This window comes from Oncorhynchus mykiss, chromosome 1 (assembly GCF_057628025.1).
Source record: "Oncorhynchus mykiss isolate SJ-2025 chromosome 1, ASM5762802v1, whole genome shotgun sequence".
In the NCBI taxonomy this organism is placed as follows: domain Eukaryota; kingdom Metazoa; phylum Chordata; class Actinopteri; order Salmoniformes; family Salmonidae; genus Oncorhynchus; species Oncorhynchus mykiss.
Window position 1 is genome coordinate 75,446,440 of NC_143022.1, and position 23,912 is coordinate 75,470,351.

The 23,912-nt window shown below is 41.8% G+C and overlaps 1 protein-coding gene across 3 annotated transcripts; it reads right to left on the bottom strand.

The window, feature by feature from the left end:
* Positions 1-17,442: 17,442 nt before the first annotated feature.
* LOC149985639 (polymeric immunoglobulin receptor-like) lies at positions 17,443-22,691 on the bottom strand. Of its 3 annotated transcripts, none has more exons than XM_036984814.2 (5): positions 22,514-22,691; positions 21,478-21,801; positions 20,703-21,038; positions 20,234-20,282; positions 17,443-19,540 (listed from the first exon to the last, which is right to left on the bottom strand). In XM_036984814.2, the coding sequence occupies exons 1-5, from the start codon at positions 22,569-22,571 to the stop codon at positions 19,300-19,302; spliced, it is 1,008 nt and encodes a 335-aa protein (XP_036840709.2). In that variant the 5' UTR covers positions 22,572-22,691; the 3' UTR covers positions 17,443-19,299. The 3 variants fall into 3 exon arrangements, with proteins under 3 accessions (XP_036840709.2, XP_090096398.1, XP_090096393.1); XM_090240272.1 differs by having other exon boundaries at positions 20,234-20,339; XM_090240267.1 differs by having other exon boundaries at positions 20,234-20,366.
* Between the last annotated feature and the right edge of the window lie 1,221 nt (positions 22,692-23,912).

A 23,912-nucleotide genomic window follows, 5' to 3' on the forward strand; every position in this document is an offset into this window, starting at 1 on the left:
TCCAGTTTGTTGAGAAAACATAGTAAGTATTTGTTTAATGAAAATGTATTTAAAAAAATTGTGTTTATGACTGTAATTTGCGGAATATAATAAATACAGGACAGTTGATACTATAAATGAAAAGTTTGACATCAAAGATCACTAGTACCAACATCCTCTTTTGTTTATTTCAGAGGACAAGAAGGCAAAGGACCAACCAGCAAACACCTCAGTAGTAAGCTATGATCATGTTATCTTCTCATTCATATGTTCCTTTCACTTCTTGATATTCTAGGGCTCTCTTTGGTTAGTAGTTAGTCATAACAAGCATTTTAAATCAAACCAATTTCTTTCAAGACTATTAAGTAAAACCGTTTGCAAATAAATTGGTTTCTATATTTAGTCATGCACTGAGTATGCATCTTTGACCAGAACAGACTTCCTCAAATCACACACCACAACTACTGACACTTGAACAATAACACATTTTGTGCTGTCATTGGGGGAGAATGTAAATGCAAAAAAAAGGTGGAAATTCATGTCAGTATGCATGAGAGGTACGACATCCTTCCATGGCGTATGGTAAAACTGGTTGATGTAAACATGGGGAACAGAACAACAGGTAAAACGTAATCCCTTTGACCAAATCCTCTTCTACACCCCCTTAAACCTCTGCAACCCAACCCACCCCCCCCCCCAAACCAACCTAACCTAACCCACTCCAACCCAACCTAAACCATCTGCAACCAAACTTCAGCCCCCCACTTCAAACTGAACCCACACTAACTCAAAGTGAAAGTCCACAGTGTCACTCTCTCTGAGATGATGTGATCATGTTACTCTCTGTCCTCCATCAAACAGGCCCTGAACCCTGAGAGCCACGGTGACTTGTACAGCACTGTGATCCCTAAGCAGCACAGGACAGCAAAAAAGGTCAACTATGCTCATGTCAAATGGATGTATATGTTTTCTGAATAACTCCATGTGTAACTGTCTACCAGCCGGACCCTTTTCCTGACGATGCAATTACATACAGAACAATGGTCAAAAAGAACAAGATCCAACTAAATGTACAGACAAAGCTAAGGCTGCTTTACTGATGTTATGTTCCTTGTTTAGCAGCGTTCTAGCCACAGCTATGCTAATAGTTATCATGAACTACGTTATGGACTGTGACTGTTTAAGCATGGTAAATAACACCAGTTAAAAGATTAAGTAAATGCAAAGATTGGGCTGAATAACAATTATTATGTGTTTTGTGTTTTCTGAATAACTCTGTGTGTCTGTCTATGAGCAGATTCCATTACCTGATGATGCAGTGACATACAGCACTGTGGTCACCAAGAACAAGACCCAACCAAATGTAGGCCTACATAAAAAGCAGATATTCTGTTTTGATGATTTGACTAACTTATTTGTGCCTGTATGTGTCTACTGTGTACTGCATCAATACAGAAGGCGCTGTATATCACCATTAAAACTGTGTGTGTGTGACTGTGTGTGTGTGTGTGTGTTCCTCCTCTCTTACAGGCAGCAGAACCAGATGATGTGGTCTACAGCACAGTGGCCCAACACCAGAGATAGGTCTGTGTAAAGCATAAACATAACATTACTCTTCAGTCATGCAGCATGTTTGCCTTTTCATTTGCTGTCATCCTTTAACTTCGTCTGACAACATGTTGCTATGATTGTGAATCCAGTGGGAAACCACACTGCACACAAATGATGGTTTTAGATGAGTGACTGAAGGTTCACTTTCTCTCCAGCAGGGAGTAACAGCAGAGCAGTGACTGAATTAAATCCTTGGTCCAAAAGAACCAGACCAGCTTTATGGGGGAAAATACTGGAGGATCTCAGTGTACTAAGGCATCAGAAGAAATGTGTCCAGATTGACAGTAAAACATATACTTTGATTTGGCCCCCCCTGCCCAAAACATTTCTCCTAATTATTTGTATTGGTCTCTTTTTCAAGGATGAATCGAAATGTACAGAATGGTTACGTGGAGGGAAATGTGGGAGGGTAATGCCTTTTCAATTTCAGTCAAGGGGAGGGTTTAGTATTTGTAATTCTAGTTCAGGGAGGGTTATGTCATTTGTAATTTATCAAATTTCCATATTTCACAGCATTTTAGAATTAGTTGCTTATTTGGCTATATACAATGTGTGCCGGATGCCGCCCCTCATCTCTGATTTTCCACTGGGCGTGCAATATCAAGTGCCCTTATAGGCTATTTAATGTGTGCATGCTCGGAGAAGCACAGAGCAACATTATATTTCTTAGATACCGTAGCTGCTGGGCTGGTATAAATAAAACACACTGCGATGGATATTCCAACCCTGAGCCCCAGCCTGCTCTGTTCTTACTAAACAAATACTTTTACCAATGGCTGTGTTGTGTAAACCTTCAGCGGCGGTTCATGAGGAGAGTCAAAAGCTTCTTCTGAATCTTTGTTTTGATTACACCTTTCTTTTTGAGAAGGAGAGCACTAAGAGGAGGAGGACTGGAGGTCAACTTTGATGACTTGATACTACTATAAATTATTTGACTAAAACTAAATGTTTCTAGCCAATGATATATGTATCAGAGTTATTGACCTCACAATAAGCCAGATTGGAGTAATTTACATTTGGCTGCTGACACTTGAAGCAGGAGCTGCAGCACAAACTTTCGGAAATGGCCAGCTCATGGTGCCAGAAGAAGGCAAATTCGAGAAGGCATAATTGAAGTCAACAGTCTTCGTTTAAATTAGACTTTACTAACAACAAGAAGGCTTTGTGTTGGAGCCTATTTCTTCCTAGTTTAGAAATAAGAGTTAAGCCTACCTGTTTGACAGATGAAATTAGGCTATAAGCTGTTATATCCAAAGATTTGTCAGTCAATTCCTCCACCCACCATACACTCTTTAAATAATTCATCACTGACATAGAGGTAGGCTGACAGAGGTAGGCTGTTATGTTAAAACCGAGACTCAAATTGCAGGGTATGAGAGGGATTGCCATAATCCTACCTTTTATTAAAGAAAATGGCAAAAAGCACAGTCCTAGCCCTTGTTAGCTTAAGATTTTTAAGAAAATAAAACAGATCTGATTATATAAAGTGATCCACAAAAGCGCTTTGGTCAGCAATGCTTTATCCTAGAAACAAGATGTACGCCCTGACCATACTAAATAAAAACAAAACAAAGGAAAATAAAGGTCAGAATGTGACAGTCACTATCAATTGATTTAGCTATTCATTTTTTGTACAGTTGAAGATGTTTAAACCCAGTCAGCTTTTAGGGAAAGACTTGTAATCCACGGAAGAAGAATAGCCAGCAGATAAAATGTACATTTGTCTGCGTTGGTACAGTTCCATGTAGAACTGAGGATCTGAGGACCCATGCCAAATATTTTCAGTCTCCTGCGGGGGAATAGGTTTTTTCGTGCCCTCATCACGACTGTTTTGGTGTGCTTGGACCATGTTAGTTTGTTGGTGGTGTGGACGCCAAGGAACTTGAAGCTCTCAACCTGCTCCACTACAGCCCCGTCGATGAGAATGGGGGCATGCTCGGTCCCCCTTTTCCTGTAGTCCACAATCATCTCCAATGTCTTGATCACGTTGAGGGAGAGGTTGTTGTCCTTGCACCACACGGTCAGGTCTCTGACCTTCCTCCCTATATACAGTCTTGTTGCTGTTGGTGATCAGGCCTATCAATGTTGTGTCATCAGCAAACTTAATGATGGTCGACCATGGCCTTGCAGTCATGAGTGAACAGGGAGTACAGGAGGGGACAGAGCACACACCCCTGAGGGGCCCCTGTGCTGAGGATTAGCGTGGTGGATGTGCTGTCTAGGATCCAGGTACAGAGGGAGGTGTTTAGTCCCAGGGTCCTTAGCTTAGTGATGCGCTATGAGGGCACTATGGTGTTGAACGCTGAACTATCATCAATGAATAGCATTCTCACATACTGTAGGTGTTCCTTTTGTCCAGGTGTAAAAGGGCAGTGTGGAGTGCAATAGAGATTGCATCATCTGTGGATCTGTTGGTGCAGTATGCAAATTGGAGTGGGTCTAGATTTTCTGGGAAAATGGTGTTGATGTGAGCCATGACCAGCCTTTCAAAGCATTTCATGGCTACAGACGTGAGTGCTACGGGTTGGTTGTCATTTAGGCAGGTTACCTTAGTGTTCTTGGGCATAGGGACTATGGTGGTGTGCATGAAACATGTTGGTATTACAGACTCAGACAGCGAAGGTTGAAAATGTCAGTGAAGACGCTTGCCAGTTGGTCAGCGCATGCTCGGAGTACACGTCCTGGTAATCTGCCTGGACCTGCGGCCTTGTGAATGTTAACCACTATAAAGGTCTTACTCACTGACTGTGGAGAGCGTGATCACAATTGTACAGAACAGCTGATGCTCTCATGCATGTTTCAGTGTTACTTGCCTCGAAACGAGCGTATAAGTTATTTAGCTTATCTGGTAGGCTCGTGTCACTGGGCAGCTCTAGGCTGTGCTTCCCTTTGTAGTCTGTAACAGTTTGCAGGCCTTGCCACATCTGACGAGCGTCGGCGCCGGTGTAGTACGATTCGATCTTAGTTCAGTATTGACGCTTTGCCTGTTTGATGGTTCATCGTAGGGCATAGCAGGATTTCTTATAAGCTTCCGGTTGAGAGTCCCGCTCCTTGAAGGCGGCAGCTCTACCCTTTAGCTCAGTGCGAATGGTACCTGTAATCCATGGCTTCTGGTTGGGGTATGTACGTACAGTCACTTTTGGGATGACGTCTTCGATGCACTTATTGATGAAGCCAGTGACTGATGTGATGTACTCCTCAATGCCACCGGGAGAATCCCGGAACATATTCCAGTCTGTGCTAGCAAAACAGTCCTGTAGTTTAGCATCTACTTCATCTGACCACTTTTTTATAGACCGAGTCACTGGTGCTTCCTGCTTTAATTTTAGCTTGTAAGCAGGAATAAGGATGATTGAATTATGGTCAGATTTGCCAAATAGAGGGCGAGGGAGAGCTTTGTACACGTCTCTGTGTGTGGATTAAAGCTGGTCTAGAATGTTTTTCCCTCTGGTTGCACATTTAACATGCTGATAGAAATGAGGTAAAACTGATTTCCCTGCATTAAAGTCCCCTGCCACTAGGAGTGCCGCCTCTGGATGAGCATTTTCCTGTTTGCTTATGGCGGTATACAGCTCATTGAGTGTGGTTTTAGTGCCAGCATCGGTCTGTGGTGGTATGTAGACAGCTACGAAAAATACAGCTGAAAACTCTCTAGGTAGATTGTGTGGTCTATAGCTTATCATGAGATACTCAACCTAAGGCGAGCAAAACCTTGAGACTTCCTTAGATATCGCGCACCAGCTGTTGTTTACATAAATGCATTGGCCCCTGCCCTGTGTCTTACCAGAGGCTGCTGTTCTGTCCTGCCGATAGAGAATATAACCCGCCAGCTGTATGTTCTTAATGTCGTCGTTCAGCCACGACTCGGTGAAACTTAAGATTATACAGTTTTTAATGTCCCATTGGTAGGATAAACATGCTTTCAGTTCGTTCCATTTATTTTCCAGCGTTTGAACGTTAGCTAGCAGGACGGATGGCAATGGCAGATTAGCCACTCGTCGCCTGATCCTCACAAAGCACCCTGATCTCTTTCTGCGAAATCTCTGTTTCCTTCTCCAGCGAATAACGGGGATCTGGGCCTGGTCGGGTGTCTGTATTATATCCCTCCAGTCCGACTCATTGAAGAAGAACTCTTCGTCCAGTTTGAGGTGAGCAATCGCAGTTCTGATGCCCAGAAGATATTTTTGATCATAAGAGACGGTAGCAGCAACATTATGTACAAAACAAATTACGAACAACATGAAAAAACAAACAAAATAGCATGGTTGGTTAAGAGCTGATAAGACAGCAGCCTTCCCCTCCGACGCCATCATAAGGGAGTTTGTTGGCTTTTCCAATAGAATAACACTTCCTGGTTCAAGGTAGAACCCTTTTTGGTTACAGGTAGAACTTTTTGGGCTTCCATGTAGAACCATTTACACAGAGGGTTCTGCATGAAACTCAAAAGGGTTCTACCTGAAACCTAACAGGCTTTTCAAAGGGTTCTCCTATAGGGACAGCCGAATAACCCTTTTAGGTTTGAGATTTTTCTAAGCGTGTAGGCTGACTGTCTTAAGTGGAAAGGTAGGCCAAACTTTTGAAAGTACAATGCTCAGATTCCTGATACTTGCAAACAAGGATAGTTTTGTTGCGAACAAGACACACTGATTTGGCATTGGAGAATGATAGGCCTGTGTGTTCATCTTATCTGTCCATTCTTAGCCTGTAATTTAGATAATTTGTGTGGTATTAAAAAATATTCTGCTAATATGTAAAATGAAATCAAATTGCATGAAATGTATATAAAGGGCTATTTCTTTCCATGGACCTGATAATACCATGATAGATTCATGCAATCATTTTACTATAAATTAGATCTTTCCACCCCTATACATGTCCAAAAGTTGCCTGTGTACTCACAACCCGCAGCCATGTATCCTATCAAAATTCCTGCATTGCAATGTAATGCTTACAATATGAAGAACAGTTTCTAAAACTGGATATCTAATGCTCTGGTCTGTCCAAGAAGTGAGGGTAAACGGTAGACATGATCTCTGCATCCACTTTGTTTTAATAAATATTTTGGATAAAGGGGAGGGTCACTTGTTTTCTTTCTAGGGTTCAGGTCGAATATATTTAGCTGAAGGGAGGGCCATCCAATTTCATTTCAGAGAGTTCTGATTTGTATTAAATTGTCACAATTATGTCCATGTGGACACTTAACTGTCCATGTGTGTTTCTTCAATAAAAAGTAAATAAAACCTGAATGTTTTATTTTTATTAAAGAATATTGAACCTTATGTCAAAACTAGCCTATTGAATTCAATGTTTGCTATCTGCCACTGAGGGGGGCATTGGGACCCAAACAAAAGCAGGAAGAGATTAACAGATAACCAGTGATGTCTATGAATATTACGAAAAATAGTCATTTTATTCGGGGCCTCAGATCTTGGCACACAGGAGTGTGCATAATTAACTTATTTGGGGTAGGGGGCAATATTGGGTAGCCTGGGTGAAAAACATGCCCAAATTAAGCTGCCTGCTACTCAGCCGTACTCAAACTAGAATATGCATATAATTAGTAGATTTGGATAGAAAACATCCTCAAGTTTCTAAAACTGTTTGAATGATGTCTGTGAGAATAACAGAACTCATATGCAGGCAAAAACCTGAGAAAAAATCAAACCAGGAAGTGGGAAATCTGAGTTTGTAGTTTTTCAACTCAGCCCCCATTGAAGATACAGTGGGATATTAGTTATGTTTCACTTCCCAAGGCTTCCACTGGATGTCAACAGTATTTATAACCTGTCTTGAGGACTCTACTCTAAAGGAGGAGCTCATAAGAGCTCATTGAGTGAGTGGTCTGGCAGAGTGCCACAGCCTTGGTCTGGCACGCTCTCGTGAAAGGTAGCTACGTTCCACTTCATTTGTACAGACAAAGGAATTGTCCGGTTGGAACATTAATGAAGTTTTATGTTAAAAACATCCAAAAGATTGATTCCATACTTGGTTTGGCATGTTTCTACGGGCTGTAACGGAACTTTTTGAACTTTTCGTCCGACGTTCGACGCGACCTTAACGCGGTTTTGGATTTGTTTACCAAACGCCCTAACAAAAGAAGATACTTGGACATAACTGATGGACATTATCGAACAAATCAAACATTTATGGTAGAACTGGGATGCCTGGGAGTGCATTCTGAGGAAGATCATCATAGGTAAGTGAATATTTAAAATGCTATTTCTGAGTAATGTTGACTACCCAATATAGCGGGTGTCTTTTTGGCTTCTTCGTTGTCTAAAGGCTGTACTCAGATTATTGCATGTTTTGCTTTCTCCATAAAGTTTTTTTGAAATCTGACACAGCGGTTGCATTAATAAGGAGAAGTGTATCTGAAGTTCCATGTATAATAGTCGTATCTTTATCAATGTTTATTATGAGCATTTCTGTAAACTGATGTGGCTCTCTGCACAATCACAGCATGTTTTAGAACTACTGAGCGTAACGCGCCAATGTAAACTCAGATTTTTTTTATATAAATATGAACTTTATCAAACAAAACATACATGAATTGTGTAACATGAAGTCCTATGAGTGTCATCTGATGACGATCATCAAAGGTTAGTGATTCATTTTATCTCTATTTCTGCTTTTTGTGACTCCTCTCTTTGGCTGGAAAAAATGGCTGTGTTTTTCTGTGGCTTGGTGGTGACCTAACATAATCGTTTGGTGTGCTTTTGCCGTAAAGGCTTTTTGAAATCAGACACAGTGGCTGGATTAACGAGAAGTTTATCTTTAAAATTGTGTAAAATACTTGTATTCTTAAAGAAGATATTGTCTGATTGATGATTTCACCAATAAGCCTATGATTGACAAGGAACCTACCCCAACAGCAGGGACTTGGGAGTTTGTCAGGATCAAAAGAAAGAAGAAAGGATCAAAGCCAGTAATGAACTGACACCCCTATGAGCAGTGGTCAGACACTTAATTACTGATGATGTCAACAAGCAAATCTTGACAGTGATCTAGACCTGGATACAGGGGACACTGGGCTTTACTGGTGTGACCTTGGTATCAAAGATGTAGTGGATGACGACATAAGAATGTATACGATCTATATACTGCTAGCATCTCTGTTCATTGAAGCAGAATGAATAGGATGAAGTAATGTTACCTAAACAGTTCTATATCATGTGATGAATATGCTACTTTTCCCATTACCCCACACTGTCAACACTTCACAGAAACAATTACTCAACTTGAGTGGGTTGAGTCAATGACGTGAACTTCCTGTCCAATTTTGCGCTCCCCTCGGGCTAGTGTGGTGGAGGATATATTTTGTGTGCTATACTCAGCCTTGTCTCAGGGTAGTAAGTTTGTGGTCTGTTGATACCCCTCTACTGGTGTGGGGGCTGTGCTTTGGCAAAATGGGTGGGGTTATATCCTGCCCGGTTTGCCCTGTCTGGGGGTATCGTGGGACAGGGCAACAGTGTCCCACGACAGACCCACACTGTCTCAACCTCCAGTATCTATGCTGCAATAGTCTATGTGCCCAGGAGCTAGGGTCAGTCTGTCCTATCTGGTGAAATTCTCCTATTGTATCTGGTGTCCTGTGTGAACTTAAGTATGCTCTCTCTAATTCTTCCATCTATCTCTTTCTCTCTCCCCTCCCGGAGGACCTGAGACACAGGACCATGCACCTGACCTGATGACTCCTGGCTGTCCTCGTCCCCAGTCCACCTGATCATGCTGCTGACCTAGTTTCTGCTGTTGTACCTGTGGCTATTCAAACCTGACCTGTTCACCGGATGTGTTACCTTGTACCAGACCTTCTGTTTTCAACCCTCTCTAACCATCTCCCTCCCTCTCGCTCTCCTTCTCTACTGCTGTCTCGACCTATGAATGCTTGGCTAAGAAAAGCCAACTGACATTTACTCCTGAGGTGCTGACCTGTTGCACCCTCTACAACCACTGTGATTATTATTTGACCCTGCTGATCATATATGAATGTTTGAACATCTTGAAGAACGATCTGGCCTTATTGGCCATGTACTCTTATAATCTCCACCCGGCACAGCCAGAAGAGCACAGGCCAGCCCTCATAGTCTGGTTCCTCTCTAGGTTTCATCCTAGGTTCCTGCCTTTCTAGGGAGTTTTTCCTAGCCAGCGTGCTTCTACATCTGCAGTGATTGCTGTTTAGGGTTTTAGGCTGGGCTCTGTATAAGCACTTCATGACATCTGCTGATGTAAAAAGGACTTTATCAATACATGTCATTTCAATTTGAAGAAATGTTTCCATGATTGAATAGTTATGGTGTTCATATCATATAGTTTCTTACACAACCTGTATTTTTGTCTCTCAGAGAGTTCAGGTATTCCAGGCCTCTATGTTGACCAACAACAGGTCACTGGAATTGTAGGAGGGAGTGTCATTGTCAATTGTTATGGTAATTCTGGAGCTAGAAGTTTGTGCATGCTGGGTGACTCGTGTGGAGAGTAGTAATTGGGAATTTAGATGAAGCATCAGTAGAACTAAAGCGGATCATTCATGCCAATGGTAAAATAGTCGTAACAGTGACTATGAGTGGACTAAAAAATGAACACATGCTTGTACCAGTGTGCATTGGGAGACCTACTGATAACTGTTCGTAAGACTGTCAGTCAACGAACCACAAAACAGAATCCCAACACCATAAGTAAGAACTGAGTGACTATTTTCAACAAACCACACTTTAATCCATGCTTTACTTACCATTTTAGAAACTAGTCACAGAAATGCTGAAAGTAGTGTTATTTTCTTAAAAACTTTCCAGCAATACAAATTCCATCAACCCAAGATGTCTCTGCAGTCACTTTTACCTGTCAGGCTTCAGCCAACAACACTGTGTGAAGTAACAATGTTTATTGTAACAGGGGCAGGCAAACGACAGGTCAAGGCAGGCAGGGGTCGATAATCCATAGTAGGAGCAAAGGTACAGGACGGCAGGCAGTCTCAAGCAGAGTTCAGTAATCCAGAGGTGGGGCAAAGGTACAGGATGGAAGTCAGGGTCAGGGACAGGCAGAGTGGTCAGGTGGGCGGGTACAGGGTCAGGACAGGCAAGGGTCAAAAACCAGGAGGACGATAAAAAGAGCGGCTGGACAAAGACAGGCGCTGACAGGACAAATGCTGGTAAGCTTGACAAACAAGATGAACTGGCACAGACAGACAGACAGAAAACACAGGTATAAATACCCAGAGGTAAGTAGGGAAGATGGGCGACACCTGGAGGGGGTGGAGAAAAGCACAAGGACAGGTGAAGCAGATCAGGGCGTGTCAGTAAGTGTATAAAAACACCCCTAAAAGATAACCACTAATGTAAGACACAGGAACCTTGGTATAAAAGTCTTTAGTAATAAAATGGAATTGCAGACAGAGATTCACATACAGAATACCTCAGTAGTCTATAGTAAAGATCTGTTTGGCGAAACAGGAGACAACACTCTTTATACTAGTTGGTGAGGACAACCTACCGTCAATCATACCTTAACATTGTTGCATTGGATTAGATACAACGTATCTAAGATGAGAAAACATGTCTAGACTGTGGTTTCTCACTCTGTACTATAAGCCATCAACCACACCTGTGTAGTCTCAGGCGCTTTGCTACTTTCGGAACATCTCGGCCTTGAGGCTGCGTGACTATCAGCAGGTGCAGGCAGTTCTCAGTCTGAGAACTAAAGCAGTACATCTCCATTTCTCAGTACATTTCCATCATTGAGCATTGCAAGCATACAATGGCTTTCACATAAATACAGATATCATGGCACTGGCGGCCTGTGCATATTTGTAAACAACAGCTGGTGCACGAAATCTAAGGAAGTCTCTAGATTTTGCTCGCCTGAAGTAGAGTATATTGTGATAAACTGCAGGCCACACTACTTGCCTAGGGAGTTCTCAGCTATACTTTTCGTGGCTGTTTATTTGCCACCACAGACAGATGCTGGCACTAAGAATACACTCAGTCAGCTGTATAAGGAAATAAGCAAGCAGGAAATCATTCACCCAGAAGCAGAACTCCTAGTGGCCGGAGACTTTAATGCAGGGAAACTTAAATCAGTTCTACCAAATCTCTATCAACATGTTAAATGTGCAACCAGAGAGGAAAAATGATAGATCACCTGTACTCCACACAAAGAGACGCGTAAAAAGGTCTCCCTCGCCCTCCATTTGGTAAATCCGACCACAGCTCTATCCTCCTGATTCCTGCTTACAAGCAAAAATTAAAGCAGGAAGCACCAGTGACTCGGTCTATAAAAACTACAGGACTGCTTTGCTATCACAGACTGGAATATGTTCCAGGATTCTTCTGATGACATTGAGGAATACATCACATCAGTCACAGGCTTTATCAATATGTGCATTGAGGACGTCGTCCCCACAGTGACTGTACGTACATACCCCATCCAGAAGCCATGGATTACAGGCAACATTCGCACTGAGCTAAAGGTTAGAGCTGCTGCTTTCAAGGTGCGGGACACTAACCCGGAAGCTTACAAGAAATCCCGCTATGCCCTGCGACGAACCATCAAACAGGCAAAGCGTCAATACAGGGCTAAGATTCAATCACACTACACCAGCTCCGACGCTCGTCGGATGTGGCAGGGCTTGCAAACTATTACAGACTACAAAGGGAAGCACAGCCCCGAGCTGCCCAGTGACACGAGCCTATCAGACAAGGTAAATCACTTCTATGCTCGCTTCGAGGCAAGCAACACTGAGGCATGCATGAGAGCATCAGCTGTTCCGGATGACTGTGTGATCACGCTCTCTGTAGTCAATGTGAGTAAGACCTTTAAACAGGTCAACATACACAAGGCTGCGGGGCCAGACAGTTTTCCAGGGTGTGTGCTCCGGGCATGTGCTGGCAGGTGTCTTCACTGACATTTTCAACATGTCACTGATTGAGACTGTAATACCAACATGCTTCAAGCAGACCACCATAGTCGCTGTGCCCAAGAACACAAAGGCAACCTGCCTAAATGACTACAGACCCGTAGCACTCACGTCCGTAGCCATGAAGTGCTTTGAAAGGCTGGTAATGGCTGACGGGCGGCTCTGGCGGCTCCTGACTGACGGGCGGCTCTGGCGGCTCTGGACAGGATGGCGGCTCTGGCAGCTCCGGACAGGAGGGAGACTCTGGAAGCGCCGGACAGGAGGGAGAACCTGGAGGGATGAGACAGAGAGACAGCCTGCTGCGTGGGGCTGCCACAGGAGGCCTGGTGCGTGGAGGAGGCACAGGATGGACCGGACCGTGGAGGTGCACTGGAGGTTTCGAGCACCGAGCCTGAACAACCTGTCCTGGCTGGATACTCCCTGTAGCCCGGCAAGTGCGGCGGGGTGGAAAAGACCGCACTGGGCTGTGCTGGTGCATGCGTAGGGCTGGTGCCATATAATCCGGGCCGAGGAGACACACTGGAGACCAGATGCGCTGAGCCGGCTTCATTACTCCTGGCTCGATGCCCACTCTAGCCTGGCCGATACGAGGAGCTGCGATGTAGCGCACCGGGCTATGCCTGTGCACTGGGGACACCGTGTGCCTCACGGCATAACACGGTGCCTGCCCGGTCAACCTCCCGCCACGGTAAGCACAGGGAGTTGGCTCAGGTCTCCTACCTGACTTAGCCACACTAAGGACATTTTTGGGGCTGCCTCTCGTCCCTGTTGCGCTGCCATGCTAACTCCTCATATCGCCGCCGCTCGGCTTTAGCTGCCTCCAGCGATATTCCCCAGCCTGTGCCCAGGGTCCCTTACCGTCCAAAATCTCCTCCCATGTCCAGGAGTGCAGAACCCTCTGCTCCTGGTTACCACGCTGCTTGGTCCAGTTGTGGTGGGTAGTTCTGTAATGGTTTTCGTTGATGGAAGAAGGAATAGACCAAAACGCAGCGTGATAAGTGTTCATGGTGGAAATTTAATCAAAACTGAACACTAAACAAAATAATAACGAGGAATAACGAGAACGAAACAGTTCTGTCAGGTGATACACACGAAACAGAAAACAACTACCCACAACCCAAGGGCAACGATTGACAGCTGCCTCTGATTGGGAACCATACCAGGCCAAACACATAGACATTGAAACATAGAACAAAACATAAATGCCCACCCCAACTCACGCCTTGACCAACCTAAAACAGAGACATACAAAAGGAACTAAGGTCAGGATGTGACAACTGTGCTTTGAAACTCTCGAGGCATTTGATACTGACACTCAAGCTCCTTTGATCGTTCTGGCAGAGAAAGGCTATGAAGTATACATTTTTTTTAGTTGCAACTTCTTTTGAGACATGATACCACCCTAATGTATTTTTATTATGGGACATGATACCACCCCAATGTATTTTTATTTTTGGACATGGTACCACCCCAATGTATTTTGTATTTTGAGGCATGATACCATCCCAATGTATTTTTTATGTTGAGACATGATACCATCCCATGGCAGGCAGCTGGGGTCCAGAGAGAGTACGAGCTATTATCACTGTCCCACAGCCGGTTACCAAACGACATATGATGTCACTGACTGGTATAACAGGGTACTGTAGGGTGTGGCTGCCTGACTATGCCGAGGTTGTCAAGCCTCTCTCAGATCTCATTTACGGTCACAACATGGCTTCTCCATTTCTGGGTCTCCCTGTGCACATTCTAAACCCTTTCAATCTGTTTGTGTGTGAGAAGAATGCTTTTATGTCTCCTGTGTTGACTCAGGCTCAATCCAGCAACACTGTTGCCGACCATGGATGGAGAACCCTACGACTGCACTTCTCTGGTTGACATGGTATGAAAACAAAGGTCAGATTTCACCCTGTGAAAACAGCGTGGGTTCCTTACTTCCTCTGAGGAAACTATTTCTCACTTGAAATTTGTTGATAACCTCTTGACAGCCATTATTCCCCTTTCTGAGGGGAATTATTCCCCTTTCTGTAAATGTTTGGCTCATACTAACTATTTTGATTCTGTCTCCAAGAGCAACACAATTACTGATTTGGCAGCAAAGCAGCAACTGTGTCTGCTTATTCCCATGTGTTACTGATGGTTTCACTTCCAGTTAACTTTTTAATCTCCTACTGATATATCTGACGTACAATCCTCTGTAGGTCCAGCTGAATCGAAGAAGTGGAAATGACTTTGCACATACGATCAGGTGCAGAAACTCTTGCTGGGTCCGGCTGGGCTACCAGTCCTAACACGTTCTTGTTTTCCTTACTTGGCTAAATTGTCACATGTTGGAGACCATGTGTCAAAGGGGAAAGTGGTTGATTTTGTAAATACATTTTGGTTTGCACCTGGGTTTTCTGTGTTTGCTGAACAATTATGTGAAAAATATGTAATTTGTATGACTAACAACATGGGAAGAGGGATTCCCATGCCTATGTCGGCTCATACAACCCCTGAAGGGCCCTATTGGCTCCTCATGACGTTCTGACAGGTAGACCAATGAGAATGATCAATTCCCCTTTCCCACAGAACAAGTTGATACTGATGGGCTGTGACGATGACATGGTAAGTTATTGTACTGCTCTAAACAATGTTCTGAAGGCTATTTTCCCCAGAGTGAAAGTGGCTCTGCCCCAGCCTCTGGTGGGGATCCTGCACAAACTGCAACCAGGTTACTGGGTGGTGGTGAAAGTCCTGAGACGAAGTCATTGGAACCAGCAGAGGTGGACTGGACCATACCAGGTGATGCTGATTATCCCCACTGCTGTTCGCATAGCTGAGAGGTCTACTTGGATCCATGCCAGCCACTGTAGGAAGGTGCCATACTGCCCACCAGACCCAGAGGATGGAGGAGCCGAGATGCCTGAGGTCACCGACTAGATGGCCATGGGAGAATCTGGCCCAGACTCTATGCATCATGTGTTTTTTGCTCTTGTCTTGAGCATTCTCATTACAGTTACCATATGGACAGTGACTCAAGGTCAACCGGTCCTGGAAGATGGGCAAAATGGTACGCACTCTACTGATGACCGCTCAGTCCCATAGCGGGACTTAAATAACAGCCGCTCCATCTCGAGTCAACGGCAGGCTCAGTACAGGAGTCCAGAAAACAATAGCCCCCCCATTGTTTAAGAAGACGGAGATCAATGCATCAACGCGATGATTGTCTTCTTTGTACAGATGAAGGGTGTACTTCTGTATCATTTTGTATTGTTTAAACGGTTCCCTTGAGAATGTTTTGCACTATGTGAAGGCAAAGTTGATTGGAAAGTTAATCAGAAAGTAAGAATTCAAATTTTAAATGGTTTGGACTGATTAAGATTTAGCAAAGTGAAAACTAACTAAATGTTTATGTTATGAATATTTGTTATTTAAATTTTTGTTTTTAGTGGATGTTTCACAGTCAAGTTAAATGCCACAATCAAGTTAAGGTAGGAGCAGATTCACAACTTGTGGGAGTTCCCATAGGGGTTCATCTGACTATACAAATGGATTTCCCATTCTTAGTGGAGATACCATGTAACTCTGACCTTATGACATTTCTCTGTTGTGTCACAACCACACAGGACCACCGTTGTTTGCTAGGCCAGGTAATACTAAGTTTGGAGGGTGGATCATGCAACTGTGTCTGACCGTTGTTTTAGTCATTGCATTGATTTTGCAGCTCATCCTCATGCTGAAGTTTTGTTGCAATATGTGTTTAAAACTGGTAACAAATTCAAGGCCAAATGTAATGTTAACTGTTGCCATGACAATGATGTGAAGCATGAGCTACATTTTACTGCTGAAGACAGTGATGTTTGACCTGTTGCATACTTAGAAATGCGTCTGTTGTAGACAGAGGCTTTGCTATGACAAGGTCAGGTCAGTGGGAGTGGAATATTGGCTGAACGCCCAGACTCTGTGATTGCCAGGTGTTCTCTCGTAAACTGGGAGCAAGCGCATTGCTGAGAAAGGATCCACTTGGCTGTCATCAGCAGACACTGGCAAGTTTGAACTGTTTATGGTATGAAGGTTAAAGGTTTGAAACTCAGTACCTTGACAGGGATAAATAAACCTAATATGTTACATCTGGAAGGTTTTCTAATTTTATCTTTACATATGGTGTGAATATGTCATGTTATTTTATAGAAGATTGAATCTTCTAAGAGGGGAATGTGAGAGACAAATCACATATTTACCTTTTTTGTTTAATATTAATAGTTAACAATTTATATGCTTAACAATAGTAAAGACATTTATTTAGTGCCAGTGCTGTGCTTCTGAGAAAGGATGGTTCATCTCTTCCACACTCACTCCCCACAGCTGGTCTACCTACGCATGTAGTCATTGACATGGGATACAGATAAGCTTGAGGAACAAATAGACTGGTATTGTTTCAAATTTCTCTTTGCTTCTGAGTAACCTGGTCACACGGCATTAAGACAAAGAGCCTCTGAGAAGTGACCACAATTCTTCAGCCCATCCTGTTCGTTTGCTATCTTCCAAGGGCACAGCTGTGGGGAGATAGAAGAGAACGGAGGCTAGCTTGGTAGAGCTTATGATGCCCTGATCTGCCAGGGAGGGGTGGAACCAACCATGACTAAGCCGATCTTGGGTTTCTATATAAACCCCTTGTGTCTCAGCTCTCACTCCTTTCACTCTGTGTGCATGTAGTGACCTTGCTCCCTTATTAATAAGTGAATAAATAATTTGTTTAAGTATAACTCGTGTGATAAGTTTGTCTCTCCTCATTTGATAATAAATAATTAACCACAAGAAACATGCCATAATGTTTCATTCAACCATTTTAACACCCTTGCTGTAGTCATTGAATGAGTTACAATGTCACCAATATGTAAGATATTAGGAGGCAGTCTTTAGTGTTTTTTCTGGTTATAAAATCCAGGCAAATGATATTGAGAGTCGTAGAGTTTCTTTATTAACAAGGTTTACCAGCAAGTTAGCACACAGAATTATTGATGGAACAGTACACAACAGCTGTGATTTGTTACATTAAACCATAAGAAATAACCATCAGGAAAAGGGTTAGAGACACTGCCAATAGCCAGCACTACATTGGTCAAGAGTTTCATTTCAAAACACATGCACATTTGAGTGGAATAATTATGTAAAACCATGAATCATACATCATGTGCAGATAAAATACAGTACACACATAAAGTATATATATCCTTATTGCTAATGTGTGGTGTTTAGACAGATTTTTCATATAGAAAATACAATGTGTTGTTGGGAATAGAATCTGATACCCACATTTACAGCATGGCATACTGCACGTAGATCTAAGAATGAAGATGTATAGCTCTTACTCCCAGAGGGAACTAAATATTGAAAGTATACAAAAATGTAGAATGAAGGTTACGATAAGGAAAAATACAGGTAAAGCCTATTGACCGTTGTAGACACTGATTGCACAAAACACCTTTCCCTTTGCCCACAGAACAGCCTCAATTTGTCAGGGCATGGACTCAACAAGGTGTCGAAAGTGTTCCACAATGATACTGGCCGATGCTGACTTCTATGCTTCCCACATTTTTGTAGAGTTGGCTGGATGTCCTTTGGGTGGTGGACGATTCTTGATACACACAGGAAACTATTGAATGTGAAAACTCAGCAGCATTTTAAAGTTCTTGACACAATCCGGTGCACCTGATACCTACTACCATACCCCGTTCAAAGGCACTTAAATATTTTATCTTGCCCATTCACCCTCTTAAAACCTTTTAAGGATCCACCTCTTTTTTTCAATATCAGATATGTCTATGTCCTGGGAAATGTTCTTGTTACTTGCAACCTCATGCTAATCACATTAGCCTACGTTAGCTCAACCTTCCCACAGGGAAACCAACCGATCCTGTAGAGGGTAATGGTACACAATCCATGTCTCGATTTTCTCAATGCTTAAAAATCCTTCTTTAACCTGTCTTCTCCTCTTCATCTACACGTATTTAATTGGATTTAAATAGTGACATCAATTAGGGATCATAACATTCACCTGGATTCACCTGGCCAAAAGTATGACCTCCAGAAGTATTGAGACAGTTACACATGTTTTGTTATTTTGGCTCTGTACTTCAACACTTAGAATTTTGACAGTCTGCAATTTAACCTCAATTACTGTGGGGTTAAATTGCAGACTGTTCATTTTAATTTTGGTGTATTTCCTTTCATATCGGGTGAACTGTTTAGAAATTACAACAACCGATTGTTCACAGTCCCCCCTTTTAGGGGACTAAATGTTTTGGGACAAATTCACGTATATATATTAAAGTAGTCCAAAGTTTAGTATTTGGTCCCATATTCCCAGCATGCAATGATTACATCAAGTTTGTGACTCTACAAACTTGTTGGATGCATTTGCTTTTTGTTTTGGTTGTGTTTGAGATTATTTTGTGCCTAATAGAAATGAATGGTAAGCAATGTAATGTGTCATCACTTTTGTCGTCACTTTTATTGTAAATAAGAATAGAATACATTTCTAAACACTACTTCATTAATGTGGACGCTACCATGATTACGGAAAGTCCTGAATGAATAGTGAAAAATTATGAGTGAGAAAGTTACAGATGCACAAATATCGTACCACCCCTCCCACCCTGCAAAAAATGCTAACCTCCTCTGTTATTGTGTTTGTCTTGGGTGTATTTGTGCCTCTGTAACTTTCTCCCATCATTATTCACTATTCATTCAGGATTATCCGTGGTCATGGTTGCATGCACATTCATGTAGAAGTGTTTAGAAACATATTATATTTACTGTAGTGATTCCTTCATAATGTTTTGTACACTCAGTGTGTTGTTGTTTCTTTCGGGGAAAAAGTATTTGGTGCAAACTGTTGGTAAATTTCTCCAGAAACAACTCTCTGGTGTCAATGCATCCTTGGTATCATCTTGATGTCTGTTTTCCCTGAACTTCACCACAGCAATGATGGTGCACAGGAGGAAGGGCAGTACACTTCCAGCTTTCAACAGGTAGAAGAACATGTGTTCCAATCTGTAGAAGAACACAATTACTTTGTCATGACATTATAAAAATTGCAGTCAGGTAGACAGTTTTTGGAGAGATAAGTGTCCAGGGGGAACTTCCTGTATTTAAAAAGAGAGATAACATAAGCTGTCATACTGTACTGTCCTTCTTCAGAACACATCTTGTATATCTATTGATTTCCTAACCACTCAACATCAGTGGAGGCTGGTTGGCGGAGAGATAGGAGGACACGCTCCTTGTAATGGCTGGAATGGAATTCATGGAATGATACCGTTCCATTCATTCAATTCCAGCCATTAAAAGGAGCCCATCCTCCTACAGTTTATCCTGCCAGCCTCCTCTGCTCAACATCTTAGTTTTCATATTTGAATGTGGAAGTGTGAAAAGTTGCTTTAAAGTCATCCACAGACCTCCTGTAGGCAAGTCCCAGGACACACACAAAGATATCGAACCATGAGGAAGTGACACATGTTCAAACAAGAATATTTAAGGAAGGTTTTTTGTTTAGTATGCACTACTCTTGAGCTGAAAATTAAATAGATGTCTTTGTGATTTGGGAAACTAAAGTATTATTGTTAACCCAGACACCTGTCTCTGCTCTGATCAGCCTTTCTAGTCAGGTGAACCACACCCTTACAGTATAGCCAACTGTTTGGATGGCTATTATAGTGAGGGATATGCAGCAGACTGAATACTGACCTCTGGTCCTTCTCTTGTTGCGTCTCGTCAGTTCCCCCATTGTTCTGGTCTGTGGGAACAGAAGGGGTGACTGTGGGCTGAGATGTGTAAAATCTGGATAGTGAGCCTTGGTGAGAGGTCAGAGTTTGTGTCGCTGTGAGACACAGAAATGATAAAGTAGCTCCAATAAACTGACTGGTGTATCATTCACATTCAAATAAATTGAAACAGGAAATTCAGATGATGATTATAATCCAAATCTTTTAATTTTCACTATTCATTTCAAATCTGTTTCGTAGCTATGATGAAAAAGTTGTATAAAATGTTTTCATTTTCTTAATGATATTTAACATGACTGACAGGATCATCTCAAGAGAATGCATGGTCAATAGATTTCCACTTTGTTTCAGAAAAGGTCTTTCAATATTCCTTGATCTCTAACAGTACTGGATGAATAAAAAGGGAATCATACTTGGTTTTATGTACTCACTTGCGGTGGTACTCTGTGTTGTGGTTGGTTGATTGACAGTGATATGAACAGGCATCTGTAGTTTTCCCTTTTCGCACCAGTACCAGCCAGTGTTCTTCATCATCAATCCACTCATATTCACCATTAAGACATAACCGTTGGTGGTTTCTCTCTGTTCCTGCACTAACTTCACAAATGTTCCATCTAATGCCCCATAATATCCCACAGCCACACAAGAGCCTCCCATCCTGCACCACCTCCCACTGCTTCCTTGTGAACTATAGTAACAGAGCACAGTGACACTCCCTCCTACAACTCCAGTAATTTGTTGTTGGTCCACATAGAGTTCTGGAGTACCTGAACACAATGATAGAGGCTGTGATTGGAGTCTGACAAAGAATACACCAATATATATATTGGAGACTATCTAGTCATTCTTGAAATTCATATTACACTGAGAAAGTATAAGTTGAAAAACTGGTTCAGTCACTGATGGTATGTACAATAGACAGACTATAGCATACAGAACAGACAGTGTGTTTGATGATGATACGGAAACATGTGATTCTATCAAACACACTGTCTGTCCTGACCCAAAAGGTGCGCAGAGATGTTTGTAATCTGCCAGAATAATATCCTCTATGAATGTAATTTGGTAAAAATATGTATGACTGCTTTGTAGAGGGAAAAGTAACACACTCATCAACGGGACTGTTATGGAACATTAACTTATGAGACATTACTGAGCACTACTATTAACTCTGCTTTAATGGACACAGCAGTGTTTGGATCTTACCTGGAGTAACAGATATCTGCAGTCTATCCCCATCATCTGCCTTGCTCTTCCTCTCCACAATACACCAGTAATAATCAGAATCACTAAGACTAAGACTTGTCATGGTCACAGTGAAGACTCGCTGGTTGATGTCATCAGACACTGAGGTCTTTCCACTGGTCTTAGGATGGTCAGTGCGTACTACAGTAGAGCAACCTAACCAATTATATCCCCTACACCCGTATTTCACATTGTTTCTATATCTCTGATTATAGAGACATGGGATGGTGATGGAGCCTCCTTGCTTTACAGACACATGACTCACTGTGGACACACTCTGTGTATCTGTAGACACAACAACAGAGAACACATTTAGGTACTTTAATTTTACCCAGCTGCTCATAAGTCCCATCAGATGATCAGCTAAACAACTTGATCTACTGTAATGATTGAATTTGTGACTTTTGTAAAAAAAAAAAAATGGCAAACTGTGGTCACACCATCTGTTTATAACACCAGACAGTAACTGAGACATGTAACTGCTGATGTTGACACGCCCATGTCCATCCATTAGAACAGAGGCAACACTTGAACAATTAAAGTCATATTTAGCTTTGACATGGAAATTACTACACCACTAAACTATGGAGACAATCTCTGGTTTTAATCAATTCAAATGTCTATTTAAAAATAATAAAAATAAGTTACTTGCACATTTGTTCAAATTCATATTGATTGACACAGGAACTTTTTATTTTCTATTTATTAATAATATGTTAGTTCTATTTTACTTGAAGTCTCATTTAAATGTGCTAATCAACAGCTAGAAATACAGAACTGTTGAAAAGTACAAGATAAGTCACAAGATAAATCATTAAAAACAGCATGTATCTATCACCTGACCACAAAATGCTGAAATCCATAATGTGACCACAATGTCTATGGGCAAAGTAGACAGAACATTACAAGTGTTATGACTTTCAGCATGTTTTCACTGATTGACATAGAGGAACTGAGCCCAATAATATCAAATAACTAAAGGTCTTCGTTCACTTACCTGAGACTCCAGTGAGGAAGAACAGGATGCGCAGGACAAGGAGGAGATGTGGAGCCATGAATGGATGAGAGAGAACGTCTCTGGTAGTATTTATGTTTGTGTGGGAGTACTGGTGTGTCAGCAATCAAGGCACCCAGGCAACTGACTACTTCCTGATCCACATAGACATCACTTCTTTAACTCTTCCTGTTTTAAAGACATAATGCAACCAGTGCCCTGTGCAAGACCTTGTGTGTTCACTGATGTTGAACAGTTGAAAACCTGACCAAGGCTGAAATGGTCAAAATGTTGTAAATTGTCTGCTAATACATACAGCATGCTTGTTTATATGATGATTATTTGTAGTTTATTCCCCATCCTCAATACACTGATAATCTTGTGTATTAACTCCTGAGTCCTGTGTTGGTCTGTTCCTGTCTGATAGTAATGAGGTGCAAATGGAGCCTTCACTGGCGTTGCTGCTTAGAAGAACCTTTAAGTATTGCTGATTCATATTCTCGCAGAAATATCTTCATAAATATGGCATACTACTTGTTTCAACCCTTTACACAATGGCTATAGTCATCGAATGAGTTACAATGGTACAGGTACAGTATACGTTAAATGTCACTTTGCAGGTTGGCTCATTCCTACATTGCTGTGCTTTTTCTGTCCTCAGGAAATATCACTTCTTATTCAGTATTAAATTGTTTACAATTTGGTTTCCAAAAGGCTTTAAATAGAAAGTCAGGTGTCCTTTACCTTAAAAACACAAAAATATGGATCTTGAAAGAAAGTTTTTCGCATTTTAACACTTTATTTCAGTGGATGTAGATGTTTGTACCATGTCCCTGGGTGTTATTCATCAACTTCCATGAGAAAAATAAGCCCTAATTTAAGTCATTATTTTATTGTCTGTTAAATTCTCTCGTCAAGAATGTTTTTTTCATTATTATTTTAGTTATTCTTATTTTAGAATTTCTGTGTCCCTGATATCACTTTCCTCCCTGTTAGTTTGTACTTCTCCTTTAAGACAACCTCTTCTTACAATTACACCATATTCATAAAGTGTCATAATTCTATTGGTGGGAAAACAACAGTGCAATACTTATTTTCCACCATAATTTGCAAATAAATTCATAAAAAATCCTACAATGTGATTTTCTGGATTCTTTTCTCATTTTGTCTGTCATAGTTGAATTGTACCTATGATGAAAATTACAGGCCTCTCTCATCTTTTTAAGTGGGAGAACTTGCACAATTGTTGGCTGACTAAATACTTTTTTGCCCCACTGTATATGTATATATATATATATGTATATATATTGTTTTTTTTCTTCAGGGGGTGCTGCAGCACCCTCAGCACCCCAATTTCCTGCAGCTTTGCCTGTAGGATGTTTTCTAAGAAAGCTTTATGGTT